This window comes from Phalaenopsis equestris, unplaced genomic scaffold (assembly GCF_001263595.1).
Source record: "Phalaenopsis equestris unplaced genomic scaffold, ASM126359v1 Scaffold000792, whole genome shotgun sequence".
In the NCBI taxonomy this organism is placed as follows: domain Eukaryota; kingdom Viridiplantae; phylum Streptophyta; class Magnoliopsida; order Asparagales; family Orchidaceae; genus Phalaenopsis; species Phalaenopsis equestris.
In genome coordinates this window covers 40,636-53,731 of record NW_018165232.1, presented here as the reverse complement: position 1 = coordinate 53,731, position 13,096 = coordinate 40,636, and the positions used below count along the sequence as shown (strand labels likewise).

At 33.4% G+C, this 13,096-nt stretch overlaps 1 protein-coding gene across 1 annotated transcript; it reads left to right on the top strand.

Annotated features, from left to right (window-relative positions):
* Nucleotides 1-3,648: 3,648 nt before the first annotated feature.
* Nucleotides 3,649-6,780, top strand: LOC110031238 (the record flags this gene model as incomplete). The annotated part of the gene is given in 3 exon segments (XM_020734351.1): nt 3,649-4,151; nt 6,224-6,630; nt 6,676-6,780. Coding segments are annotated over 2 exon segments (619 nt in total), but the record flags the coding sequence as incomplete, so codon positions are not given.
* Between the last annotated feature and the right edge of the window lie 6,316 nt (nt 6,781-13,096).

Below are 13,096 nucleotides of genomic sequence, written 5' to 3'. Positions count from 1 at the left end.
CAAATCTCCTAAATATTTTCACACTTCAATTGAGATATTATTAGGTCCTAATGATTTTTCACACTTGATTTTCTTTAAAGCCTTATCAACTTATTTTTTACAAATGTGATGGTAAAAATAAAATATTTTATTGTTATTAAAGAAATTAAGATCACTAAGATCGATCGTAATTTCAGAAACTTCATTGAAAAGTTTATTAAACTAGCTCACCTACCTATGTTGAATATCTTCCTCTAAAAAAAATTACTTTTTAATTTTTTCTTTAATATCCACTACTTTAGTTAAATATTTAGTTCTCTTTTCTCTTTGTTTGGTCAGTTTATGCATATATTTTGTACTCTCTTTAGTGTCTAATTTATTATAAAGCTCACTAAAAATAGAATTTTTAGCTTCACAAATTGTATTCTTAGATTCCCCACAAACCACCTTATATTTTTCCCACTTCTCTAAGCTTTTACATTAAACTAATGTTTATTACATAATTTCATATATTTTATCTTTTATTGCACATTATTAGTCCACCACCACTTATTTTTATTTATAAAAACTTTTCCTGTTAATTCTTCAAGTATATTATTTGCCCCTTGTTTAATAGTGTTTGTTACTTTATCATGCATAGAGTTTGTTTCTTATGAACATTTCAAATCTTAAGATCCTGAAGTTTACTCGTAAAAATAGTTCTATTTGTGTATTTTAGGTGTCTCATCTAATTCTATGATAATGATTCATAATATTATTTTTCTTAGAATTTTTCATCTTAAAATCCAAAATTAATAATCAATGTTTACTTAAATTTTCAGTTAGAATAACCTTATAATCTTTACATTCTCGACGATCTATTATTCTTATAAGAAAATAATTAATTTATATTTTCTTAGATCCTTTCTTATAAGTAATAATATGCTCTATCTCTTTTCTTAAATAAAATATTTTTAATAACAAAATCATACGCTAAAAAAAATCTAATATGGTTCTACCTTCTTGATTAATAACTCCAAAACCATAGCCACCATGAATATTTCTAAAAACTTCTACCACTCCATCGACATGTCCATTTAAATTCTTCTAATAAAAATTCTTTCTTCATGATGTATTATTTGTATTAATTTTTCTTAGTCATTATATAATTTTTTTTAGAACCTATATCTAAACCTACTTGAGAAGCATAAATACTTATAGCATTAAAAATCTTAGTATCAACAACAATTCTAAAGGGTTCACTAACAAAATACCAAAAGACCTGACCTGCTTGACCAGGTGCAACCCCTACCCCCTGAATTGGTGTAAGAGACCGACCCAATGTAGGCCATATGAACCAAAGACCGAGGCCAATCGAGCCGAGGCAGAGGCATCGACTGTCTCTCGCCATAAATCACTCAAGGTAAAAATTCAACATTGCTAGCTATCACACACATGACCTTGGGATTCTTTATATGGAGCCAAGAACTGCCATATCATAATCACAATAGAGCATTCCGAAGGAACATCTCTTCGATGAGTGGGTTGCGTATTAGATTACGACCATTCACCCTTCGCCCAATAGTCTAGCCTTTCTTTATCGACAAGAGTTCCTTGTACGTGAATCATCAATCGACAACTAGACTAAGAACACCCGATCGATTGATTTCAGCTGATTGGGTTAAGTCCTACCGATTCGAAGGCCATCGAGGGTTGACCCGCAACTCCGACTCAGCATAATCAGATGAATAGCTCCTGCCAAACTAGAACCGAGTGATTTCAACAAATTGAGTCATAACACAGCTGAACCGAATGCCCATACATGTAAAATACCTAAAATGCCTTGTAACACTTCCTTTAAAACAATGGCACGCATGTGATTTCATATATTGTGCCCCTTCTGAATAAATATAAAGATCATTTAATATGAAAGAGTTAATCAACAATTCAAATTACTGTTCATTACTGTGCATTTTACTATCTCCTGTCATACACTATATTCCTTGGGTATGATTCATAGATAAACTAAGATTCAATTTCCTAAAAGGTGCGGTGAGCGTGGATTATGACATAAACAAGAAGAGGAGTAGCTAGGGCTGTCAAAAAAGCTCGTTCTTCGCGAACAGTTCGTATTCGGTTCGTCAATGAGTTCGTGTTCGATTCGTTCGATAAGTAAACGAGACAAACGCGAACAAATTTTTTTCGTTCGGTTAGTTAAACGAACCAAACACAAACAGGGATGCGTTCGTTCGTGTTCGAATTGTTATTGTTTGAAATATAAAATAATATAAAATAACTATATATATAAATTTTATTATATTTTAAAACATTAAATTTTATAAATTATAATATATAATAAAATAATAATAATAATATATTAATATACTATAGTAGTAATACATGTAAAATACCTAAAATGCCTTGTAACACTTCCTTTAAAACAATGGCACGCATGTGATTTCATATATTGTGCCCCTTCTGAATAAATATAAAGATCATTTAATATGAAAGAGTTAATCAACAATTCAAATTACTGTTCATTACTGTGCATTTTACTATCTCCTGTCATACACTATATTCCTTGGGTATGATTCATAGATAAACTAAGATTCAATTTCCTAAAAGGTGCGGTGAGCGTGGATTATGACATAAACAAGAAGAGGAGTAGCACACAGTCACTATCCCAATAGAGAAACTACTAACACGAAAATCCAGGGAGTTCAATCATTAAGAACTTTGATTACAAAATAAATGAATCTAATTTTGCATTTAATTCTCTTATTCTTATTACAACTGTCACTTTCAAGATGTAAAGAATCGAGAAACTAAATTATGCATATGAATCTTGAGATCCAATGGATAAAAGTACAAAAGAATAAGACTAAAGAAGGCCCACATGCGGAAAACCAATGGTCCCACAGGCGGAAAGCCTAGGTTCCACCAACGGATGATCAAAGGTTCCACCCCACTAATGGAAGGCTAAGGGTTCATTAAAAAAAATACCAATGGACCTGCCTGACTAGGTGCAACCCCTGAACCTAGGTAAGTGGTCCACCAACCTGACTAGGTGCAACCCCTGAACCTAGGTAAGTGGTTGATTGAATGTAGGTCATTCGAACCAATGATCGAGGTCAGTCAAATCGAGTAGAGACATTGGCCTATCTCTTACTATAAATCAACTCCATGGAAGAATTCAACATCGTTAGCTATCTCATGGGTGCCCTTGAGATTCCTTATTTGGGGCTGAGAATTGGTCATAGCATAATCATAATAGAGCATCCCAAAGGAATGTCTCATTAAGGAGTGACCATATATCGGATTACGGTGATTCACCACTGCCCGATAGCCTAATTTTGCTCTGCCGACAGGATTTCCTTTTCCAGGGATCAACTGTTGGCATCTAAACTAAAAACAGCCAACCGACTTATTTCAGCCAATTGGGTCATGTTCTGCCTACCTAAGACCATTGAGGGCCGGCGGACAACCCCAGATTTGACACAGTCGGATGAACATATAAAGGCCTCGATAATAATTTCTTATTTCTGATGGGAACTCAATGTATGGTTAATGTAGTTCTCGCCCTCAAACTCCGCCATTGTCGACCTCTCTCGACCCATCTCCCGGCAAACTCACGACTCAGCATCAGAGTTTATGCACTGAAATTTGAATCTAATTCAATTGATTTCGTCCAGGAAATCCGGCCACCAAGATTGTAAACCTCATCAACGCGAACCGCACCGCAATCAATCTACGAAAACTGCATGATAATCGAGGGCTGGGATGCATGGCCCTGCAGTTTATATCTCAATGCATCAAAAATTGCAGCAGAAACAACACACTCACCTGTCATCTTCAACCAGCTGCTATAACTGAGATCTATGCTCCTAACTGTGGGGTAGAATTAGCCACAATCGGAATCATTTCAGGCTATCTTTTGGGCTGCCATTTGAGCTCTCTGAACACAGAACAGGCCTTCTTCGACATCGAAGATAAGAGAGCAGTCTCCCTCATCCATGGCGGAGACCTCACAGAGCTCGGAGCAGGTTTTATGAGAGAAAAACATGGCGGATTCTACTGGTCCGTGTTGTTCAGCAATGAAACAAGTAATTCTAGTTTTGTTCTTGAAGATGGTGGGACAGGTATTCAGCAGAAAGTTGGCTGCTTCAGCGGCTCAGATGCGCCTTGCAGTGCCGGTAAGAAAGTTCTTGTTTCAGATCACTTTAAGATTTTCGTTTTTGTTCTGCAATTCAGTTTTCTTCTTTGATTTTGATATTTGAAAGGGGCATTTACATGCATACCACCCAATTCCTATGTATTTATATTCCAAACTCCTAAACTTTACTTTTTTACATTTATACCACCCAAATATTTCATACCACATAAAAAATTTCCACTTTTAATCTTTGCAAAGTGAAATAAATCTTTTCACGTACAGGTAAGGTGGCATATATGTAAAAATTAAAATTTATGTGCTAGATATGTAAATACGTAAGAAATGGGTGGCGCGCATGTAAATCCTTTTACGAATGTGTGCTCCATTGGTTTTCAATGTTATAACATCCTTTTATTTTTCATTTTGTGCGCATTTTGTCATATTTGTTTGATTTTATTCTGTTCATCTTCTTCTGTTACAAATACAATTTTTTATATTGCAATTGTGTTTTAATTAAATTTTCTATAGTTGGTATTCATCGTAATCATCGGGCGCGCTCTTCTCTGCTAGAAAAATTATTACGTCCGTCGCCCGGACGCCGAGCTGCGTCCAGGCGACTGCCGTGATACATCGGAGGTCGGACCTCCGCTGTATACAGACCTCCGTTGTATCACGGCCGTCGCCCATACGCAGCTCGGCATCCCGGCGACGGACTTAATAATCTCTCATCGAGTTTTTCTTCTTTGATGAGTGAATAGTTTTATGAATGTGTTTTTTTTTGGGCATTTACGTTCTTATCATGACACCATCCAATTTCTATATATTTATATGTCTAACATAATATATGTAAAATCATGGAGACATCAAATCTTATCAGTAAATTAGTAATACATGAACATATTCTTGGATTATAAAGGTTTTTGGTTACTTAAAAGGACAATATAAGAAATTTCAGATTAGGTGATGAGTGGACCCAAAAACTTGCCTTGATGGACATAGAGGTTATTCATTATTTCATTTATTTAAATTTTTATTTTTAATATTATGCATTATTTAAAAAGCAATGGATAATATTATAGTCTAATTAATTTATATTAACAAATATGTTTAATAAGTTTTATTATCGTTTATGCATAGAGCTCAAAGTAATAAAATGTAATTTCTTACTTTATTAGATTAGGAAATTATTCACTATAATTTGTTAAATTTTGATCCAATTATTCTTTTCTTGGTTATGAAAGTCGATGAAGTCAGAATGGTTTACAAACAGGGATATATAAATGTCAGGTCGAGCTGCGATCGGGCGACGGGCCTCCGCTGTATCATGGCCGTCGCCCAGACATAGCTCGGCATCCGGGGTGATGGACATACAAGTTTTCTAGATTTAATTACAAACTTTAAAAAAAAATTGTGATCTCTTTTGTCGTTTTGCATGTAATATGTCTAAAATATGTACATTACTTTATGGGAAACATTGAAAACAATAGGAAGGCAACAATTAGAAGAAATGAAGGATGATATTCCAATAATTTTAGCAAAATACATTTTTGGGAAATATTTTACTGTTATATTATTTTAAAATTATTTATTATGAAATATCTTAAGCAGTTAAGTATTATATATATATATTAATTTTATTTTTTTATATATTTTAATGAGAGTTTTATATTTGAATTCTTAGGTTTTATGCTATCAAAAACATCATCAACAAGTATAAAAATAAATCCAGATTTGTTTGAATGAAAGGAAATGAAATATATGTTTCTTTATGTCTTCTAAAAAATTGCACTCTATTTTTATATTTCGTTGATTATTTTAAATTAACATGAAAATTTAAATAAACATGGAAGTTAAATTGCAAGTTCAATTAAACTAATTTTTTGTTGAATTCATTTACCAATGAAAAAACATTAGTTACAGATCCATATAAAACTAATACATATGCACATTCACTAGGAGAGATATGTGATTGCTCATATATATATTTACAGTCAAAATGCTATGATACATTAGTGATGTGTAGAAAATATCACTTGAATTCTTTTATGTTTTACACCTTTTTATAGATGAAATTGCATTTTAAAGAAAGATAATATCATATTTTCCTTGCAGGTACAAATTGTGTTGGATGTGGAGTAAAGTGGAGGAGACTTGGAATAAGTAAATATACAGGTGATTGGTGCGAGACCCTTGGGCACCTAGGCGCCGGTTTGAGCCAGGCAACCTGAGAGGTTGGCGCTTAGGCGCCGCGATACTGGCTCCCAGACGCCAGACCGCGATGCTGGCTCCTAGGCGCCATACCCATGGGCGCCAATGTGCCCTTGTTGTCTTCTGCAAACAGAGATCCTAGAGCCTTGGCGCTGGAGCCAGCAACTGTTCGAGACAGTTTTGAGCAATTCGACCTTAGGTCGTGGGGAGTTATTCAGACGACCAAGAAGGTTTGCATGAGGTATTTGACAATCTTTTTATGTATCTATGCAATGTAGGGAAGGGCCTTGTTGAAGGATTGAGTATGATAGGTTTTAATGTAGGGAAGAGCCTTGTTGAAGGATTGAGTATGATAGGTTTTAATTAGTCATCTGGTGAGGAATTGAGTTGGAAAGGGAGGAGATACTTCAGGATAGCAGCTGGGATCATGATTCCTTTGGGTGGAACATCTTCAAAGCTTTGTAAAGGAAAAAGAGATAACTTTTTGAGTGTTTGCATTGTTGTATTTCCTTAAACATATCAAATAGTAGATTTCCATTATTGATTTCAATGAAGCTTTGTGATTTGTTTTTCATGCTTTATGAGTAATTTCATTTACCTTACCTTTTGATGGTTGAGTAGGATGTATAGGATTGTAAAATGTTTTTAAGTTATTTTCTAAATATTTAATGTTTTGATTAACCTTTAGAACTTCATGTTTTTTCATTCTAGCCAAGTGAATCGTTAAAATGTGTTGTGATCCATAATGACTCGAGAGATTTATGGTAGAACTAACTAGATTAATTACATCAAACTATAGGGTATGGTATAAGTACATTGTAGGGAGATCAAATGTTAGGGAAACAATATTTGATGGGTTTAAAATGGGATTTAAGGAATTAAAGTCATTTTGATCAATCTTATTTATGCACTCAGTAGAGGGTAAAGAAGAGAGTTACTCCTATTGGTCACTAGTCACATATATAATTAGAATTTTACATTTCATATGCACCACTCAACTCATTATTAGGGAGTGTAACCTTATAAATTGATATTAACCAATCCAAGTAGGGTAAGTAGGATCTTTATAAGTATTAACATTTAAATTAATTTGCAAATCATTAGTAGTAGTTTATAGAACTTTAATCTAATCTCAATTCTAAACTAAGAATGAAAACTAGTAGGCTAGAACTTTCCCTAAGTCTAATTCCTTCGCTCCTTGTGGGATCAAATTTCTGGACTTAAAAATTCAATATTAGTGATACGACACGTACACTTGCATGAGCCCCCAGAGTGTGAGTGCACCAAAAGCAGTATTAATTTTTTGGCGTTGTTGCTGGGGAACGACGATATATTTAACTTTGGGGAATTTTAGTTGAACTTATAGAACTTAGACTTTGAGAACTTTAGTGTTAATTATTTTATTTAATTGTGTGCTTGAGTGTTTAAAAAGAAATTTTCAAAAATATTTTTGTGTGTTATTTTGAATTTTTGTTTGTTGAATTGTTTATATTTTACCTAGTAGATTCTTTAGTTCGTGTATGCGTAGTTCATGAACAACTGGACTTGAACCATATGATTCAGAGCTAGAAATAACTGTTAGGAGAATTAGAAAATAGAAAAGAATTCAAGAACTTGTAGAAGATATGAGAAATAACCCACAAAATAATCCTAAAAACCATGAATAGACTCACGATAGACGTAGAGCATTAAGGGACTACACTAATCCTACGGTAGATGAAATTCCCTTAAGTATTCAAACCCCTACCGTAGAAGCTAACACATTCAAACTGGAACCTGTTATCATACAAATGGTGCAGAACAATCCATTTGAGGGAACCCCTTCTGAAGTTCCAAACTTACATTTAGCGAGTTTCTTAGAACTTTGCGCTACATTCTGTTATAATGGTGATTCCAATGAAGTTGTTAGGCTTAGACTTTCTCCTTTTTTCCATAAGAGACAAGTCCAAAATGTGCTCAAATTCATTAGCACCCGGATCAATAAGGATGTGGAGTAATTTAGCCCAAAAATTCATAGCTAAATATTTTTTGCCTTAAAAAATGGCTAAATTAAGGAATGGAATTACTTCATTTTGTGAGCATGAAGGTGAGTCAATTTCTGAAGCTTGATAACATTTTAAGGAACTTCTTAGAAAGTGCCCCCATTATACACTGCTCGATTCACTGATAATTCAGACTTTTTACAATGGTTCAATAGGTTGCCTTAGGTCAATTATTGATGCTACATCTGGTGGATCGCTTATGTCGAAGAATTTGACGAGACTTATCTCTGATATATGAGATGGCAACAAATAATTTCCAATGGTCTTCTAAGAGAGTGAACCTCAAAAAATGGCAAGAGTACATGATACTGATGTGCTTTCAATTTTAACTTCTCAAGTTGTTGTAATTTCTAGAAAGTTAGATCAATTTGGGATTAACCAGCCTCAAGAACCACTAGTAATTGAAGAAAATTCATATGGATAATTGGTTAAAGCTAACACTCCATCTTTTGAGACTTTAAATGTGATAAAAAAATAGATTTAATAACCCTTATTCTAATATCTATAACCTCAATTGGACAAACCACCCTAACTTTTACTGGAACAATAATTCTTGTGGGGGAAACCAACAATGAGGAAACAATCAAACAATTCCTTTTAGAAATTGGAACAACTAGGGTAGTTCAAACCTAAGACCTTCTTATCCTCTAGGATTTAAATCTAACCCACAATTTAAGGAGAAGAATTTGTCTTTGGAAGAAGTTGTTCTACAGATAGGGATATTGAGAACCAATTGGGATATATTGCAAACTCACCTAGCAGTTGACCCCAAAGAACTCTTCCTAGTAACACTCAGAGTAATTCTAAGGAAAAGACTAGTGAGCATGTAAAAGTTGTAAAGTTAAAGAGTGTAAGGGAATTAGAGGATGGGGTTCATAAAGACCCTGAGATGGAAATAAAAAGATTATAGAACTGGAAAGACTTTTAGAGGATATTTTCAAAGATTTAGATAAACCAGCCTCACCTAACAAAATTAACATAGAAAGACTGCCACCACCATTTCCTCAGAAACTCCAGAAGTAAAAAACAAGCCAACAATATTCTTGATTCTTGGATGTATTTAAAAAATAAGTACTAACATACCTTTTGATGAGGCATTAGAATAAATGCCTAAATATGTAAAGATTTTGAAAGAGATTATAAATAAAAAGAGGAAGTTTGGAGATTATGAGACAATAGCGCTTAGTGAGGAATGTGGTGTAATTTTATAGAAGAAGTTTCTTTAGAAGCTTAAGGATTATGGGAGTTTTACTATCCCTTGTGCAATTAGATAAAAATTATATGGGAAAACATTATGTGATCTCGGAGCCTGTATTAACCTTATGTCATTATTTATTTTTAAGAGGTTAGGATTAGAAGAGGTATATCCTACTGCTGTGACCCTTCAACTTGTTGATCCTTCGATCACATATCCAAAGGGGTTATAGCAGAACGTTATAATGAAAGTGGATGAATTCATCTTCCTTGTTGACTTTATTGTATTAGATATGGAGAAAGATAAAGAAATTTCTATTATTTTAGGAAGACCTTTCCTAGCCACTAGCCAAGCTGTGATAAATGTGCAAAAATGTGAGTTAACTATGAGGGTAAATGATTAGGAGGCTACTCTTAATATGTTAAAAACTATGAAGTATCCTTCTCCGAGAAATGAAGATGCGTGTTTTCGAATGGATATTATTGATTATTTGTGTAGTAGCCATTTTTAGAAAATTATGAAGTCAAATCAGTAGAGTCATATTTGGATAAGGAGAAATCTACAGACTCTATGGAAGACTCGGCTCTTTTGGTTGAATATAAGTAAAAAATAGTCAGGGAGAGGTTTGAAATTCTGGATGCAACCAAAAATTGTAAATGTGGTTCCTTCTGATTGAGGAACCACCTGAACTTTAATTAAAGGTGCTTCTCAGATATTTAAAGCATGTTTGCTTAAAAAAGCCATCTACATCACTGGTTATCATATCACATATTTAACTAATTCTCAAGAGGAAAATTTGATAAACATTCTGAGGGCTTTAAGAAAGCTTTTAGATGGACCCTAGCAGATATAAAGGGGATAAGTCCTTTATTATGTATGCATAGGATCCTGATGGAATATAACCATAAACCCTCCAAATACACAAAGGAGATTAAACCCTGCTATGAAGGAAGTCTGCAAGAAGGAAATATTGAAGTGGCTTGATGCAGGTATTATTTATCCCATTTTAGATAATGCCTGGGTTAGCTCTATCCAATATGTACCTAAGAAAGGGGGAGCGCAATTGTAGTAAATGAACATAATGAAGTGATCCCTACTTGACATGTCACTAGATGACGTATATGTACTTATTATAGAAAATTCACCAGGAAATACCATTTTTTTTACTTTTTCTAAATCAGATGTTGGATAAACTAGTTGGTCATCCATATTTTTGCTTTCTAGACGGATATTCTTGGTGTCATTAGACCCCTATAGCTACTGAGGATCGGGATAAGATAACATTCATAAGTCTGTATAAAACTTTTGCTTTTCAAAGAATGTCTTTTAGGTTATGTAATGCATATGCTACATTTTAATGGTGCATGATGTCAATTTTTTGTGACCTAACTGAGAAGGGAGTATTATTTTTTATGGATGTTTTTTTGCGTTTGGCCAAGGTGTTAAGATGTTGTGAAGAGACTAATTTATTATTCAATTAGAGAAAATGTCGAATCATGGTTTCTGAAAAAATTGTGTTGGGACACAAAAGTTTTGAAAGAGGAATGGAAGTTGATCCAGCAAAAATTCAGGTTATTGAAAAACTTCTGCCAACTATTACTGTTGGGAAGTTAGTAGTTTTTCAGGACATGGTAGATTTTATAAGCGATATATTAAGGAATTTTCTAAAATTACTAAACCCTTATGTCAATTTTTAGAAAACGATGTTATTTTTAATTTTGATCATGAATGCCTAAATGTTTTTAATATTTTGAAAGGGAAATTAGTCACAGATCCTATAATTATTTAACCTGATTAGGGGAGATCATTTAGGCTGATGTGTGATGTAAGTGACTACACTATTGAGGCAGTTTTAAGACATTAACACGATAAGATGTTTAGAGCTATATACATGGCCAAATAGTCTCTTATGAAGCACAAATTAATTATACCATAACTGAGAAAGAGCTTCTGGCTGTAGTATATGCATTTGATAAATTTAAGCCATATTTGATTGGAACTAATGTACTGTTCACAAAATCATTCTGCAATTAGATATCTGATTTCAAAAAAAGATGCCAAACCAAGATTTTTAGATGTGTCCTATTAATGCAAGAAATTGATTTCAAAGTTGTAGACGAGAAAGGTACAGAAAATTAAATAGCTGATCATTTATCTAGGCTAGATCAGGGGAATTCATGTGTTTATGAAGAGAAGATTAATGAAAATTTTCTTGATGAGAAACTATTTGCTATGTTGACATAGTAAATTATATAGTTAGTGATATTTTGTTTTATGGTCTAACATACCATCAACGAAAAAAATTCATCCATGACGCCGTACATTACTTTTGGGATGACCCTTACCTTTATAAAAAAGGCAAGAATCAACTGCTTTGGAGATGTATACCTATTGAAGAAACCCTTTAAGTTTTTAGAAAATGTTATGATTCTAAATTTGGGAGATATTTTGGAATATATAGAACTACTGCTAAAATTTTACAATCTGAATTTTATTGGCCTACTCTATTTAGGGATGTGAATGAATATATTAAAACTTGTGGTACATGCCATAGAGTAAGCAATATTTCTAAGCGAGATGAAATGTCCTTAAATTTTACTTCAGAAATTGAATTTTTTTATGTTTGGAGTTTAGACTTCAATATACCCTTTTGTTCCTTCGTTAGAGAATTTATATATTCTTATAGTTGTGGACTATGTCTCAAAAGTGGATGGAGGCAGTGACTTTACTAAATTATGATGCTCAAAATGTAGCAAAATTTTTAAAGAAGAATATCTTTAGTATATTTGGTATGCCTATAGTGATCCCACTTTTAAAAAAAATGAGGCATTAGTTACAAAATATGGTATAAATCATAGAATTGCCACAGCATATCATCCCAAGACAAGTGGTTTAACAGAAGTATCTAACAAAGAAATTAAAAGGATTTTAGAGAAAAATGACAATCCTAGCAGGAAGGATTGGCTTTAAGATTAGATGATGCACTGTGGGTCTATAAGACTGCTTGTATAACACATATAGAAATGTCTTTATACAGACTCATATTTGACAAAGCTTCTCACCAGTGGAATTAAAACATAAAGCTTATTGGGCTGCTAAGGAGTTTACTTATAATATGAAAGAAGCTAGTGAGAAAGAGTTGTTATAGTTAAATGAACTCGATGAGATTATGCAAGAATCTTATGTAAATGCAAAAAAAAATTATAAAGAGAAAATGAAAAAATGGCACGATCAAAGGATTCTTTGGAAAGATTTTGAGTCTGAACGAGAGGTGTTTTTATATAATACACGATTGAAATTATTTCTTAGAAAACTTAATTTCAGGTGGTCAGGACCCTAACTGTGGAAAAATTTTATCCTTTTGGTGCAATTGATATTAAAGATCCTATTGTGGAAAAAGTTTATCCTTTTGGTGCAATTGATATTAAAGATCCTAAGAGTGGTAAGTGTTTATGGTGAATGGGCAGAGACTTAAACCCTACTTGGGTGGTGAAAGACCCATGGTTAATGATGTCTTAATGTTGGGTCAACCTAAGTAAA